General features: G+C 44.7%; 1 protein-coding gene across 4 annotated transcripts in view; it reads left to right on the forward strand.

The window, feature by feature from the left end:
- Positions 1-17,020, forward strand: part of BIRC6 (baculoviral IAP repeat containing 6) — a 1,722,273-nt gene that overhangs the window by 84,236 nt on the left and 1,621,017 nt on the right. For all 4 annotated transcript variants that reach the window (XM_069234691.1, XM_069234693.1, XM_069234692.1 and 1 more), the window contains exon 4: positions 11,755-11,948. In XM_069234691.1, the coding sequence (XP_069090792.1) occupies positions 11,755-11,948 (194 nt within the window). The remainder of the gene's footprint in view (positions 1-11,754; positions 11,949-17,020) is intronic.

Genomic DNA, 17,020 nt, shown 5'->3' on the forward strand with positions numbered 1-17,020 from the left:
TCGTTCGAGTTCTGAAGAACATCAAGGCTGACCGGGTCCAGGTCATTCTGGTGGTTTTTAATTGGGCCAGGACGGTGTGCTAACCAGAACTCCTGGGCATGAGCATCTGTCCTCCAGTCAAGCTGGTGATGAAGAGGGTCTACTGATGTCTGGACATCCATGCAAGGTTCCTTCTTTTTCCTCTTGAAGTTGGTTTTTGTGATCCTAGCAGCCAGATGTCAAACTACAAAATAAATGTACGCTAGGCACTGGAACAAGTTTGTGGCTTGGTGCTTCTACCTAAGCTGGTAGAAATGTTGTTTTTTTGGCATTGGTACAGAAAGGAATTGCACTATGGATTTGTCTGCTTTTTATTTTTTTTTATTTTAGATTACCGGATTAGCCGTCTTTGTTTAAATCACATGAAGTGATGAGATTTTGTAAAAGTTCATAACACATTTTTCCACTGAAGCCATTTGTGATGCCACAGTGCAACTTGAATTTAGTTGTCACTTTATTGATCTATACTCCATTTTAGCCAGTGCACAGATGTCCTCTACATCTCTTGACCCCAAAAACTGTTTTACTAGTCACGATTATCAGCTTGTCAAATGAGTGAGCTGCAGACTCACTTGGTCCAGTTGCCTTACATTAGGTACTTCCCAGACAGGGTGGTGCTGAGAACTCGAGCTGCATTTCTGCCGAAGGTAGTAACCCCTTTCCACATCACGTTCTTTTCCCTTTCTCACCTCTCGAAAGAGAGGGAGAGATTCCATTGTTTGAAAACTCGGAGCCATCAGTTTCTACATTGAGTCTACCATGGATCATCTGGTTGATGATAAACTTTTTGTGGGCTTCCTGAGAGGAAAGAACGGAATGCAGTGCAGAAAAAACAACCGTTCTTACATGGATAATCTGCTGCATACAAATCTGTTATGCTTTGGCTATGATGCAGCTGCCTGAAGGATTAACAGCTCATTCCACTCAAACCAAAAGTGGCACTACTGAGCTAGCACATGGAGGGCTTGTCCTGGGTAGCAGTCAGACTGCTCCATGGGCATCAGTGCACTTGTTCACCAAGCACTGTGTCCTTGATAGGCATGTTGGGATAGGTATTTTGACTGTTTAGTCGTGCAGGACTTTTTGGTTTGAGCGATTCCACAAACCCTCCTTTGGTGAAGGTTCTGCTTTGGTGTCTATTCACAAGATGAGGAGTCTGCAGTTAGAAGTATCCATCTTAAGATCAATTCATTTAGCTTTGGTTAAGACTCTTGCTAGTGATTACTCTAAGTGTAGATTCCTCACCAATTCTCTCTCCTCGCTGTGCTGTGGAATGGGCTCCTTTTTTCCCCATCTGAAAAGTTCCCAACCTAGAGAGCTGCACACTGGTTGTGCCATTTTACTGATGGACTCTGTGTCTGATGGTGCAGACAAGCCATGGAAAGCAACTGACAGAGCTTGGGTGGCGTTCATATGCAGCCCTGATAGTCACTTCTGGAGCTAAATTATGATGGTGCGGCACCGCACAATTCCACCTACCGGTGCACAGGGGTACTGCTTTTGAGATTCCATATCCAGTCTGATACCTGGGAGAATATTCACAGTGTGACAAATCCTAATGTTAAAGTATCTGCCAGAAAGAGCATTATGGAACGTAAGTAACTTATTCACTTGTCGGTTCATCAGGACCAGCTTGTAAATTTGCTGTTGGCGGTGCTGGACGATCGAAGAAATATAGTTCCAGTTGGCTTCTGCCATACATTCAATTTTGTGTATACCCATGTAACTTTGGCATCTTTTGATGAATGTTTACGAAGCTGTTCCAAAAAAAGTTCATCCCCTTCAGCTCCTTTCTAGAAAGTTTTGAGCTAATCTGTCCCAAATGCTTTTCCCCATAAAATGTATACAGCGATGCAGAAAATATGGCTGAACAGAAATATACCACATTCAGCAGAAAGCTCGATCTGTACCTAAAAAGGTATTCAATTGTTTTTGAGAAATGTAAAATACAATTTAAAATAATAGGGAAACTTGATGCAGCTGGACTGAAAAAACAAAATTAAAAAGTCAGTGGGTGGCAGGGATTGGTTGTTTGCGGAGTGTTGGTCACTGGCCATGTGTAAAGGGAGATTGGCTGCCTGTGGGCTGCTGGGTGTAGAACCTGGCTGTAGCTTTCACATTGTACGTAACATCTAGCAGATATCTGACCTCTTGTGGGTCATCAAGAACACTTGGGTAAGCAGCTACCTGGTGCATACAGTCTTCACTCCTATGCGCTACTTTTCATGCAAAGACGACCCCCCCTCCCCCACCCTTCCCCCCAACACTCAAGGGCCGTTAGAGTAACCACCTACTTCATACAACCTTTGCCCTGTAGCAAAGCTCTAACAGACTGCTGACCTATTGTGGGAGAGCAGCAAAATGTGAGTCAGCAAGTCGGCATGTTACAAGTGATGTCAGCAGTTTTGACCATGAGTGATGTGATATAAGAGATTGTAAACAGGGCGTAGCGGAGGCACAAGTTACATTACGCTCAGTAAAGTCTAACTGGTAAATTTCAGTGTTTTTTTTTTAGTTTAAAACATGTTATTATGAAGAGACATTTTCATCTAACTATACTGTCACTGTAACTTCAGTTTTTTTTTGCCAGGGACTTTCTATGTTATTTTTTGCATAAAGTTACAAAAAAGAAATAATGTGTGTGTATATACACACACACGCACACACGTGATGCATTAATTATGCAAAAAAGGAAGAACTATAACTAGTTCCCAAGTTTAGGTTGAGAGCAGCTCTAGGATAGAGCACCCTACAGCACCAGTAACAAATTTAAAAGCTTGACGTGGATGGCACAATGCTAGTCCTATGCTTAAAGACTGTGTTGTATAAATGGCTAAAGACTTTGTCCCTTTCAAGTTTGGCGTGGATGTCTCTGTGCTGATCTTATACTTAAAAACTTTGCTAGAAAAGCAGACATTCGAGGTGAGCAAAACGTGCTGCTAGTGTTGTAGGGTGTGCTATACTGGAGCTGCTCTCCACCTAAACTTGGGAACTAACCAGTGAGTAAGTGAGATATATGTGCCATGTGTGGCTGTAGGTACACATGCTCTGCATACTCCTGCCGTCTAGTGTTTGGTCCGGAGTGGTGCAAGTTGTTTTTCTTAGAAGAAGTGTTCTGAGTCACAGGATTGTGTGACTCCTCTTGGTGATTGTGAGTTGTGAGCATGGGCATCGACTCCTTTGTTAGATTGTTTTCTATCTGTGACAAGTTCGGACGTGTGTGTTTTCGCTCCATCTTTGGACTCGCTCCTGTTTGAAAACTTTCCGCTATAGTACCCTCTTTCAACGGTATTGTTTCTGCTGTGCTTTCCTACCGTAGTGCTCGCTTCAAATTGTCGGTACGGGCACTGACTGTGCACCCTTCGGGGCATCCCACACGAACTCTGGCCTACCTTACCAGGCGGCAGTGACGAATAGGCAGACCTGATAGAACTGACTCCATTCTGTTTCTGCCCTTGGTGCCACGCTGAATTTCCCCACACTGATCAACATTTGGTTTGTAACCTCTGCCTCTCCCCCGATCAAGAGGCTTCCTGTGGCACCTGCAAATCATTACGATCGAAGAAGACTCTTCTGGACTGAAGAGCACATTGATTGGCAATGGCACACAAGACTCCGGACAACACCCCGGACATTTTTCTGGAGGAACAGGCCCAAGAAGAACTTTTTCAGGAAGAGGAGGCCCTTTCTATCCAGGATGACTCCGACCTCCAGTCGTATATCGAGAGTAACAAAATCACCTTGGTGCAAACCTGTAAGTACCGTCACCGTTTCTACTCAACCTAAGACTCTTAAGAGGCCCCGACTAGAGGTTGCGGGCCACCACTGCCACCAGGCCATTGTTGGAACTGAAAAAAGGTTGCAGCTGCCCCGCCTTCCGGATTCGCACCGAAAACATCAGCCAAGACAAAGCCAGAGTCTTCAGCTTCAGACTCCTTCGCCTCGGACTGAGAGGTTGTTTCTGTTTTATCCGAGCCTCGGCTCCGAGCTGAACACCTACAGCCTCCACTTCGGTGTCGACAAAATTGAACCAACCAACACCTTTGTTGCTGACACACATGGAGCCGAAATGATCAGAACACAGAAACTCCAGCCAGACTTCTGCTAACCCTTCTCCTGTGGAGCCTATATTGGAGACCATGGACGCTCGCCAGCACCTCCTCAAAATTCAGGAGGTTACCGTGCACATTATCACTCAACCTCCTGTTCTTTTGAAGTGGAAGCTTTCCTTTCAGGAAGCTTTGGACACTCTCCCTTGAAAGGGAAAAACTAAAGATATGGCCACCAGCCCACCTTGTAGGCCTTCTCCACCACCTCTTCCTACTCCTTCAATTCCACTTTCCTCCCCACCTCATTCTCCTGCCTCACATACACTGATAGATTGCATCCCTCAGGGATCCCCTTTATTTACTGGGGAAGATTTGGGTTGCCTCAACATGATCCAGATCCCTGGGACACATTTGATCCTGACCCCATCCCCTCTAACAACCCAGACCTCTCCCGCACATTCCCCTCACCACCAAAGAGAGCACTACTACTTATCAACAAGTAGTGGCATCACCAGCTGCATTCCATAATGTAGAGTTACACAAGGAACCCTATTGAGCAGGACCTCCTGTTCGATTGACTTACCTCTACACACATGGATATTCAGTTCCTCCCAGTGCTCCCTGGCATAGCTTCATAACGCTGTCACATTCTTTTAAGGAACCTGTCCGCTCTAGGGTCATCACCCCTAGATTTGACAAGAAATACAAACCAGCTCCCTCTGACCTAGTATATATTAGCTCTTGGGCCCCCCTTGACTCAGTTGTTGCCACCATAGCGCGAAAATGTGCCAACAGGCACGTCACTGGGGACTCCCCTCCTCCAGAGAAGTAGAGTAAGGAGGAAATTGGTGCTGCAGGCAGAAGGGTTGCTGCACAAGCAGCCAACCATTGGTGTATTGTTAACTTGCAAGCATTATTGGCCAAATATGACCATGCTCACTGGAATTAAATGGTGGAGCTCCTCAAGTTCCTACCAGAAGAGCACCAGAAAAGATGTCAACACAGAGTTGCTGAGGGGCAGGCAATTTCCATCAACTCAATTTGTTGTTCCCTGGATTCTGCAGACGCGGCTGCGCGCAGCATTAATACTAGTGTTCTCTCTAGAAATCATGCTTGACTCTGCTGCTCCGGTTTCAAACCAGAGATACAGCAAGCGGTCCATGATATCCCCCTTGATAAGGAGCACCTTTTTGGGCCTCAAGTGGATTTTACCTTTGAATAGCTCAAAAAGGATATGGACACAGCAAAGGCTATGGGTGCCCTCCAATCTTCTACACAGAGGGGCACTTTTTGTTGCTTCAGTTTGAGGTTCCTTCAAAACATTCTCTGAGGCATCTACATCACACTCCAGACAGCGTCAAGCCTCCTACTCTAAATATTTCTACAGGGGTTCCTTTAGAGGCAACAATAATAAGGGATGAGTTAAGAGCACCCCCTTTTCAGGCACTTCCTCCACTACTAAGAGGTGACTACCACCTTCCTCCTGCTCATTCCACACCTGTTGGGGTGAAGGCTGCAAAGCTTTCTTTTGCACTGGGTCAACATCAGCACGGACCAATGGGTCCTCTCCATTATCAGACATGGTTATTGTCTGGAGAGCATCACCACTCCTCCCAATATTCTCCCTCGCACCCACAGACTATCTCAAGCACACCTAACCTTCCTTAAACAAGAGGTCCAATCCCTTCTTCTCAAAGGGGCCATTGCAACACCAAGGGTCAAGAGTATATTCCCTATACTTCCTGATTCCCAAAAAGGACGGTCCTCCCAGGCCTTTTGTCGACCTCAGACTGCTAAACCAGTACATCCTGTCAGATCACTTCAACATGGTAGCTCTTCAAGATGTTATTCCACTTCTACACCAAGGTGACTTTATGACAGCTCTAGATCTAAAGGACACCCTCTTTCATATTCCCATCTACCCTGCACACCGAAAATACTTAATCTACTTGTTGCAGGCAAACATTACCAGTTCAAGGTTCTGTCTTTTGGGGTCACTACTGCTCCCAGAGTCTTCACGAAGTGTTAAGCAGTGGTGGCCGCACACCTCAGAAGGCAAAACATTCACGTCTTCCCTTATCCAGACGACTGGCTCATCAAAGCCAGTACCTTAGAACAGTGCTAATATCACACCCAGTTGACAGTGGATCTCCTTCACACACTGGGTTTCACTCTGAACTTCTCCAAGTCCCACCTTCAATCTCTTCAGGTACAGCTGTATCCAGGAGCCATTCTCCGTGCAGAGTTAGGGTTAGCATACCCCAATCAAGCCAGAGTTCAGAGTTTTCAGTGTCTTCTCCCTCAATTTCAGGAGAATCATACCTGCACAGTTAGGAACATAATGAGACTCTTCAGGATGATGGCGTCTTGCATTGCCATTGCTCCCCATGCCAGGCTACACATATGTCACCTACAGCAGTGTTTGTCTTGTCAGTGGTCTCAGTCACAGGGTCACCTGGACGATCAAGTGTTGTTAAACCGCCATACTTTCCATTCTCTGCTATGGTAGAAGACCACCAACCTCTTGAAAGGGCAGCTTTTTCTGGACCCTGTGCTTCAAGTTACTGTGACCACAGATGCATCACTAATGGGTTGGAGCACCTGCCTCCAAGATCTCACACTACAGGGCCACTGGGATCTGTCACCAATCCCTACACATTAGTTACCACAAGCTTCAGGCAGTGTTTCTAGACCTGAAAGCATTTCTTCATCACCTACCTCTGAAGGTTGTCTTAGTCCGCACGGACAACGTGACAGCCATGTATTATCTACAGCAACAGACACAGTCGTCCAAATTTTCACAACTCTCTCAAACAATATGGGCTCTCCGCCACCACATCCACCTAATGGCAGAGTATTTCCCAGAGACGGACAAAAATTTGCAGACCTGCTCAGCATGATGAAGTAACAAGTCTGTGATTGGAAATTCCACCCACAAGTCCTTCACCATACTTTGTGAAGTGGGGATCTCCTCAGATAAACCTTTTTGCAACAGCTGAAGATGCAAAATGCTCAGTCTTCCTCTCCAGGTACCCACACCCTCTATCCAAGGACATTGCGCTATGGATGAACTCATCAGGGAAATTTGCTTAAGCTTTTCCATCTCTCTCCCTCCCCAATACACCCCCCCCCCCCCCCCCCCCCCCTTTTCGATTTCTGGTTCGGAGACTCAGGCTAACTTCTCAATATGATCCTTGTAGCTCCCACTTGGGCGCATCTGCCATAGTGCACTACACTAATAAACCTGTCAGTAGTCCCCCACAAGAAGCTTTCCAACAGGTCGGACCTTCACTCAAAACCAGGGACATATTAAACATCCAGAGCCCAAGTCACACAGCCTTGTGATATGGCTCCTGAGGTCATAGAGTTGGGTTACTTGGGGTTTCCTGCGAAATGTCTGGTCATTCTCAGGGAAGCCCGTAGACCCACAACTAGAGCAGGTGACACTGCAATGGAAACGTTTTGTTTGCTATTGTCAACCCAAACGTATTGACCCCATGAAAGCTACTGTTTAAAAGATAATTTGTTATCTGCTCCACTTGCAGGATTCAAATATATCCTACACTTCCATTCGACTACATCTTGTAGCTATAGCTGCATATCTGCAGAACAAACAACATATTTCTTTGTTCAGAATTCCAGTCATTAAAGCTTTCATAGAAGGCCTTAAAAGGGTCACTCCACCAAAGGCACCCTCTGCAGTATCCTGGAACCACAACATTGTGCTCATCAGGCTCATGATCCCACTTTTTGAGCTGCTTCATTCATGTCCTCTTCAATAACTTTCATGGAAGGCAGCTTTCATAGTTGCCATCACATCACTCTGGCATATTAGTGAGCTCTAGGCGATAACATTTAAAGAACCTTTCTTCCAAATTCATAGACAAGGTGATAATTCTCACAATTCCATATAAACCCATTGAGCTACCAGTCTTATTTCTGCAAATTTACTGTATTGCAGAAAGAGCTTTCCCCTCTGGATGTTAAGAGCATGTATGTTTTACATTGACAGAACAAAAGAGTTTAGGAAAACTAAACGGCTCTTTGTAACCCTTTTTTTACTGCCTCATAAAGTAAGTCCAATATCCAAAACCGGCATAGCTAGCTGGATAGATAAATGTATACAGATGGGTTGTGCTAAAGCAAAGAGACCATTACGTGTTACCCTTAAAGCATATTCTACTAGGAAAAACGGAGCCACTATGGCCTTTCTTTGAAATATTCCTGTAGCTGACATGTGTATGGCAGCTACATGGTCTACACCACACATTCACAAACCTCTACTGTGTGGATGTGCTAGTATGTCAGCAAGCCATTGTGGGTCAAGCTGTGCTATGAATACTTTTCTAGTCAACTGCACCTCCCACAGGCTAGCCACCGGTTTTATGGAGGGACTGCTTTACAGTCTATGCAGTGCATGTGTATCTACAGCCACACATGCCATCAAACGGAAAATGTTCCTTACCCAGTAAGCATCTGTTTGTAGCAGTTAGTGCTGTAAATTCCCAAGCGCCCTCCTTCCTCCCTGAATGCCGGAGGTCTTTGCAGTTACATTATGTTTATATATATATTTCTACATATTTAATTACATTTGCATAGACATCTTGTCATGTAGGCTCTCATTATCCTAATGAGGCTGCTGGGTGCAGGAGGCAGAATCACCTGAATTGTGGGGAACAGAGTCCTATCCCACATCATGTGACAGCTGTCAGCCTAATCCGAGTTTTCTGGCTAACTAGCAGCGCCTCCTCTCTGCCGAAGAGCAGGATGATTGTGGCAACCGGCTGCATGACAGAAATGACTCCTTGGTAGAGTAGTGGTCTATCAGATCTCATCATTTTCTCTCAGGTGCATTAGTCCCACATAGGCAAAGACAAGCAGAGGCAGAGAATGGTTCAATAAGGTTTATTGAATTAACTGCATCTTAGATAAAATGGCATGAATTGCAGTAACTAAGATGATAACACAAACTAGAAGCAAAATGCTGACAAGAAGAGTGAAACACAAAAACAGTCCCACCATATTGTCACTAGGAGTAATATATGTTGTTCCCACCTAAGCTATGTTGGAGCACAGTGTAACAAGCCCTAATCAGACCTTCAGGTTTCTCCCCTGGGAAGACATCATCTCCCATACATGAGCAAGGAAGCGATGCCCATGGAGGCCAGGGATCCGGTAGTCTAAGCAAGCAGCTGTAGCGAAGGCAATCAGCATGCAGTTGTGGTCATCTGGCTGGAATCTCCTAACTTCTGTGATTTATAGAAGTGTTTTTATAATAAAACAGATGATATTCTGAGAAAATTTCCCCATGTAAGGATGTGTATGTTTCTGTGAATGTTGGAGATACAGCGAACCCCTTTGCCGGCAACTCTATCTGGCTGCAGCCTTGAGGAAAGCACAACGTGAAAAGAATGTATTGCTTAGAACATAATGCTTTCCTAGGCAAAAGAACAACTAGAAAAAGAAAAGAAAACAGCACTGCAAATTAGGCCTATGCTAATAAAAATAAAATGAAGCTCAATAAAATGTAACTGGGTGAAGTGCATAATGGCACCCCTAGTTGCTAAAATAACGTGTCTAGAATCATGGCTAAAATAGCTATACAACACCCTCTCCTTTTTGTTTCAAATGTGGTTAAAAGCCTAAAATGAAAACATAAAAGCGACTAAAACCTGTTTATTAAAGCATATATACATGAATATCAATAATGACAAGTTAAAAGACACTTGAGCATGTGGAATATTAAAAGGGCAATTTAAAACACCAGCAGTGGCGCCAGTAAAACCAAATCTAAGAGTCGGTGTCATTTTTAAAACCGCCAATTATTTCAGGGACAATTGAGGCCAGGAAATGCTTCATTTCAGCAGGTAATAAGGTAGCCAAATTGTTGCCAAGGAAAATCAAGGAGCACTCCTGTACCAAAGCCTGAGCTCCATCTGAGACAACAGCATTCCGTGTTGTGCTGAATGTTGAGTTAAGAGCTGCATGATCCACAAAGGGCAACTCCTAAACGGCTTCCCACAGCAAACGCACCCTCCGCGCTCATGTCTGTTAATGAGTCTTTATTGAGGACATCAACAGATCTGTATCCAATGAAAGTAAGCACTGTGTAGAAAGACAAGCTTTCAGTGTACATTCGAAAAGGGACCAAAGGCATCGAAACGTGGGCTGCACACAATCCAAAACCGGTCTGAATGACAGAGACCAGTCTCACTCCAGTTCTTCCAGGAGTGAGGCTCCGAAATACTGCTTCATGCATTCACAACACGGTTGTGCTAGTGCAAGCGCTTTCAGTCCTCCTTGTTGTGAAGGAACGGCCATTGGGAAGACAAAATATCAACAGCAGGATGCCACCTATTATAGCCAAAGTAATTGGAAATCCTCTGAAAATACTTTAACAAATCGAGTGTATGGCTAAAGGTATTAAGCCAAATAGAGGAAAAGGTGTGTAAGAAACCAGAACCAACAGCCTTAAAGAAGTGTGCAACCTCTGTAGTACTGAATGCGTTAAATATTCGTCCCACAAGTTCACCTGTGTCTCGGAAAGTTTGTACTTAAAAGGGACTGTATTTCTGCAGATGACCTTGCAACTTGCACCACTCTGGACCCATCACTAGATGATAGGAGTATGCAGAGCATGTGAATCTACAGCACTACATGCCACGGACAGATGCTTATTGGGTAGGTAACATTTTTCTTTACACATAAACAAATACACACATTGCCATTTTATTTGGCATCTGTCTCTCACAACCAGGAAGGTGATAAAATTACCATAGATTGACATTTGGATGATGCTGTTTGAGCTGAGCACTGTGTGATGTCCTGCAGCTCCCCTCTTTCTTAATTTACTTTGTAGAACTTGACTGTACTTCCTGAGGATGCTGCTGGCATATTTTTTTTTGTTAATTTTTTTATTTTTTTTTTCTTCAAACAAAGGCGTTTCCAGGGAGGTTGTTGACCACGGACGGCTCTGTGGTTTGTGGGCTCTGACACTTCCTTGCCCGTGGTCCAAATACATTGCAGTTGCCTCTTCACCATTATCTTGTGCTTGGAATGTTTGCTGAATGGTATCTGCTGTGATGAATAGCTCAGATAGAGGAACATGTCTTGAAACTTCTTACTTAAGTAACCTTGTAGTGCTCCAACAGCTGCACCCGCTTAAAGGAAGATTCAGTTATAAATATTTCATGCATTCTGGGTACCTCCTAGACCTGTAGTATTATGCTGTTATTAGTACAGCTGCCCTGGATAGAAGAAAACAAATACAGTTAAAAGAGCATACCTTCCAGCTGATGAACAGTTTCGTACAGAATTTATCAATTAACTTAATCTAGGGAATACTCAATCCTGGTAATCTAAGATTACAATTGTATGGCACATTAACATCTGCAACATGTATTTTATTGTGTGTGAATCAATTGGGAAGTAAGTTAACATTTTGATGTCTGACAGAGTTATTCTTTTTTCGTTTCTATGGCCTTTAGAGTAGATTTCTGTTTTTTTTTTTTTTTTTTTTTTTGGCACAATTTGGTGGACATTATAGCACAGTTTACAGACCTAGTGTTTGCGGTAGGCCTTGTCCTTCATGTGTCTTTTCTCAGTAGTGCTATCAACCTGTACTTTGCACCGCTGATGCTTGATTACGTTTAATCATTTTATGTAGTGGGCCACAGTTACACTGCATCTTCCTCATCACATATTGAAGTCTGTCGCCAGTGCCATTGTAAATGAACTTAAGAAGATCAATCAGAATGTTGCTGCCTTACCTGTTGCATCCTCTGTGATGGACCGGCTATCTTACCTCTTACCTAGTGCAAGACAGGAACTTGGAGTGGGACCTGGCAGATCTGTGGACAGGTAAGGATTCTGTAATATAATTTTAAGGTCAATACTTTTTAACTTTACTGCTTTTTAAATATATATTAATAAAATTATGTTCATGAGCTCTTAAATGGCTAGATGAGGTTAACTTTGCACAAAGTTATGTTAACTGGTTAAGTGTTTGTTTGATTTGTTTGTATTTTTTGTAGCAATCATCATCCCATGAGGCCATGTCTATCTTTTACAATATTCATCTGCTTGATATTCTCATTTTGTTAATGAAAACAGATCTCTTCAACTTAAGGTCACTGTTATCCTCTCCATTTGGGCAAAAGAACCAGCAGCATGCCACATGTTGTCCTAATAACACCTGTCCTCCACACCATTTGCAGTCTCTTCTTCTGCTGTCACAAAAACCACAGGAGAGTACAATTTCAATGTGTTGTGTCAATTAAGAACCTGGAAATCTTGTTCTGTAGGAAATAATTATTGCAGTTGGCAGCCTCTTAGGGGGAAATTATAAAATACCTCATAAGATTGAAAACATACATCCTGCAATTGAGTTTACCATCTTGTTACCTACTGCTGTATTTTTCAGACGGCCATGGTCATCTCTGTAAATTTTAAATGTTCCCCCATTTCAACTCCATAGCTTCAGGTTAGAATTCTACTGATATTATGTGGGCTCGCCTTTTATCTTTCTATTTAAACCCTTATATTGAAATTGTGTGCAAATGAGTTTTTATCATGGAGTTTCATTAAATATATAAACTTTAAATAGCCCATCTGATTTGTGAAATCCCGAATCTCTTTTGGTGATGTAAAGCTCTCCATGTAAAACAAAAAAAATGGCTGTGCCTTCCATTTTTTTCTTTTACAAAAATGTTTAAGAAAATGTCAAAATAAAAATGGTTTTAAGTGTGAGTTATCAATGGTGACAAAAAAAAAAAAATATGTTTGTAGCATGTGTGGCTCTAGATACACATACTTGGCATGCTCAGCCATCTATTGTTGGGCCTGGATGTTTGTAAGATTTTCTTGTTCTAAGAAGTCTTTTGAATCGCAAGGTGTAGTGACTCCTCCATTGTACATGGACATGAACTGTGGTAGACTGATCGCCCTCCTCGATACCCTCCAACCAGGGTTTGGATGTGCACTAAGTGGGGACAGAGTTTATCATGTTCCAACAGTTTTTTTTTTCCTGCCCAGTTCTGTTACTTTTGATCCTATGGTGTCAATTTTGATCGTCTGTACTTCCTCCCTGGTTGTAAGCAGATTCAGCAACACCGAATAATGTCAACAACCCTGGCTGTTGGGGGACCTTGTGCTCCTTCTGGCCCAAATCCGCCCCAGGCTTTATCACCGGAGGATGCTGCATGGGTTCTAGAATGAGCAGCCTTCCAGAACTGCCCCTTCTGACATTTCCAAATATCCGTGGGCTGACCTCTCAAGAGACTTCCAACTTGTGCCTGTCTCTCCTCCACCCATCCCTCGACAATGTCCTCACCCCCAAACAAGGAGTTATGCCTCCCTTTCTCATCTAAGAGGACACTCTGGTATCAAAGGGAATGATACAGAATGCACGGGAAGATATAGCGATAGAGCATCTTGTCACCCAAGACGACATTGAAAAGGATGGTCCCCCTCCGTGTTGAAGAACAAGAGGGCGAACACCCAGCCCAAAGACATTATCTTCCAGGGAGTCTGACCACCAAGAGATTGAGGATGTCCAGCCAGTTCTGAAGACTCACCCAGGCATGAAGACAACGCCCAGGACTGTGAGTATACCTATGGCTCCCGAGTCCCACCTCTCCATGTCAGGGTCCAAGAGGTCACACGCTGAGGTAGAACACTGCTCCCGATTAAGTCAGGCTTTAGGCCCTGAGCATGCACTTTGAGAAAAGCCAAACTTTGCTGCTGGCTTCTGGTTGGCACTGACAGAAGGCTTTGAAGCTGAGCAAGCCTCCACCCAAGGGAGTTGACTTTCATGAGCTGCTTCAAGGCCGCTGACCACCATCGGTCCAATGCCAAGCCAGTGTCAAAGACTCCATTGTTTGTGAAACCTCAAGGCCTCCATCAGTGCCAGGAGCTGAGGACATTAGGGCCCTAATCCTAGAGTCCTCAGCAGGAACTAGGAGCTAGACAGAAACTCCCTGTTTATCCATCAAGTCACAGGCAACATCTTGATAAAAATGCCTCTGCTACTGACCCCAGAACCTCTTTCTTGAAAAAGCAAACTGGCCTTCTGGGGCAAACCTGCTTCTGTGCCTCCTCCCCCCAGCCAGCACTTAAGAAAAGAAGGGTCAGAGGCACCAGTCCTCTTAACCTTCCACATAGCCCACCCGCACCACCATTCCCCTGTCTTCTCCCACCGCCACCATGCCTATGCACACTGCTCCCTCTTCCTTCACCAGAGACTCCATATGGGTCTCCTCTTTTGTTCTCTGAGCAAGATCGCCTTTGTGTGCCCTTCGACCACTATAATTTGCCTTAGCAGCAATGTCCTCCATGTGATCACTGGGTTTACTATGTTTTCCCACCCCACCCAACCTCCCCCTCGACCCCAGGGATTCAGACTTAGATCAGTGCACCATGAAATTCCACATGTTGATTTAGAAGGTCACAGCACACCACAATTCAGGCATACATATTACTCCGGAGAATAAGAACTTCATTGTTGAGCAATTCTCACAATCTGAGCAAACCATCCAATTCCTGCCCTTGTTCAAGGGCTTACTGAAACCTGCCCCTGAGAACTTTAGAGAGGCAGTCAAGGTTATGTTTGTCACACCAAAAGCTGAGAAAATGTTCAAACCCTTTACTAGCGATCAAATCTACATTAAGGAGCAGTTCCCAGCGAGTCTGCAGTGGTCCACACTGCCTGCAAACATTTCTCTGCCCAGGTCACTAGCGACAGCCTCCTCCACATAGAGTAAAAAGATGGATGCCATGGGCAATAGGATGACAGTTGAAGCAGGAGCACATTGGCATATAGCCAATTTGGTTGCACTCTAACGTTATGACAGGGCACTGTGGCAGGAAATTCATGAACTCTTCAAACCTCTACCCGAAAAGCACAGTTAATGGGTTGAGGAGATAGGAGTCTGAGGGCATGGTGATCTCCAGCACCAGCCTTTGCACCTAAGGTGCCCAGACACTTCCTCTAGAGCAGTGGCTCTTATCCTTTTGACTTTTGTGGACCCCCCCACTTCATTATTGGAACTTGGGACCCCCACTAAACCATTATTGGAATCTGGGGACCCCCCCAACAAGTTAATATTGGAATTTGAGGATCCCGGTCTAAGCATTTTTGATGATTTGAACCGCAAAGCAATTCCCTCAAAATTCAGAAGCAAACATTAAGCAAACAAATAAACTAATGATGAAATATTCACAAATAAACATATATATATATATATATATATATATATATATATGTTCGATGGCATGTGTAGCTGCAGATACACATGCTGTGCACATCCCGCCATCTAGTGTTGGGCTCGGAGTGTTACAAGTTGTTTTTCTTCGAAGAAGTCTTTTCGAGTCACGAGATCGAGGGACTCCTCCCATTTCGGCTCCATTGCGCATGGGCGTCGACTCCATCTTAGATTGTTTTTTTCCCGCCATCGGGTTCGGACGTGTTCCTTTTCGCTCCGTGTTTCGGGTCGTAAAGTTAGTTAGAATCTCGGAAAAATCGTCGGTATTGTTTGCGTTCGGTATCGGGTTAGTTATAACAGATCAACACCGATTTTTTAAGAGCTCCGGTGGCCCTTCAGGGTTTTTTCGATCCCCCTTCGGGGCCTGGTCGGCCCGGCCACGTGTCTCTTCAAGGCTGATGGAACGGACCCCATTCCGCTTCTGCACAAAATGTCACAACAAGTATCCATATACAGATCAGCATCTGGTCTGTAACTTGTGTTTGTCTCCAGAGCACAAGGAAGATACTTGTGAAGCCTGTCGAGCGTTTCGGTCCAGAAAGACATTAAGGGACCGAAGAGCTAGAAGACTGCAGATGGTGTCGGCACCGACAGGACAAGGGCGTTTCGAGGAGGAAGAAGAAACTTTCTCCATCCAGGAGTCTGACTCGGACGAGCTCGATCCAGAAGAAACGCCGAAAACCGTGAGTAAGACGTCGAAACATAAAACTCACGAGAAGACCACAAAAGCCCAGGGGACGCCACCGCCGACAGGCCATGGCTTAACCCGAAAAATAGGTGCCCGATCATCGGCACCGAAAAAGGGCACGCTGGTGTCGAAATCATCAGACTCCGGTCGAGATACCGCCACTCAGCAATCTCGGGCCCGAGACAGTGGCTCCGAGCAAGTTCGGACCCGAGACAGCGGAACCGAAATAAGTCGGCACCGAGAGACCACGACGCCGAAAATAAAAAAGGTTTTGTCGGAACCGAAAAAAGCAGCCGAAAAGGTTTCGATACAGAAACATCCGGCCTCGGAACCGAAATCAAGTTCCTACACAGCGGAACAAGGACTATCCTCACAAATGAAAACACAGATTTGGACAGGAACTAGAGACAATGGAGCCAGACTACACCCAAAGAAGGCTCCACATCCAAAAAGAAACGGGGAAGATTAGCACTCTCCCTCCTATTAGAATGAAACACAAACTTGTCCTCCAGGAGAAAGACAAGCAGCCACAGGCAAAAGTGGCTAAACAAGTAAGCCTGCCACCGTCCCCACAACGCTCTCTGCAACCATCACCAGTAGCCACTCCACCATTGATGCAATCCCAGACTCATACAGGGATGAGTCAGGACGATCCAGACGCGTGGGATCTTTATGATGCGCCAGTGTCAGATTACAGTCCTGACTGTTATCCAGCTAGGCCGTCACCACCAGAAGATAGTTCAGCCTACGCGCAGGTGGTGTCTAGGGCAGCGGCGTTTCATAATGTCAGCCTACATTCAGAGCCAATTGAAGACGACTTTCTATTCAATTCACTGTCGTCCACACACAGCCAGTACCAGAGTCTCCCCATGCTACCTGGAATGCTAAAGCACTCCAAACAAGTGTTTGAGGAGCCTGTAAAAGGAAGGGCCATTACTCCAAGAGTGGAGAAAAAATATAAACCGCCACCAACGGACCCCGTG

This window comes from Pleurodeles waltl, chromosome 5 (assembly GCF_031143425.1).
Source record: "Pleurodeles waltl isolate 20211129_DDA chromosome 5, aPleWal1.hap1.20221129, whole genome shotgun sequence".
Classification (NCBI taxonomy): domain Eukaryota; kingdom Metazoa; phylum Chordata; class Amphibia; order Caudata; family Salamandridae; genus Pleurodeles; species Pleurodeles waltl.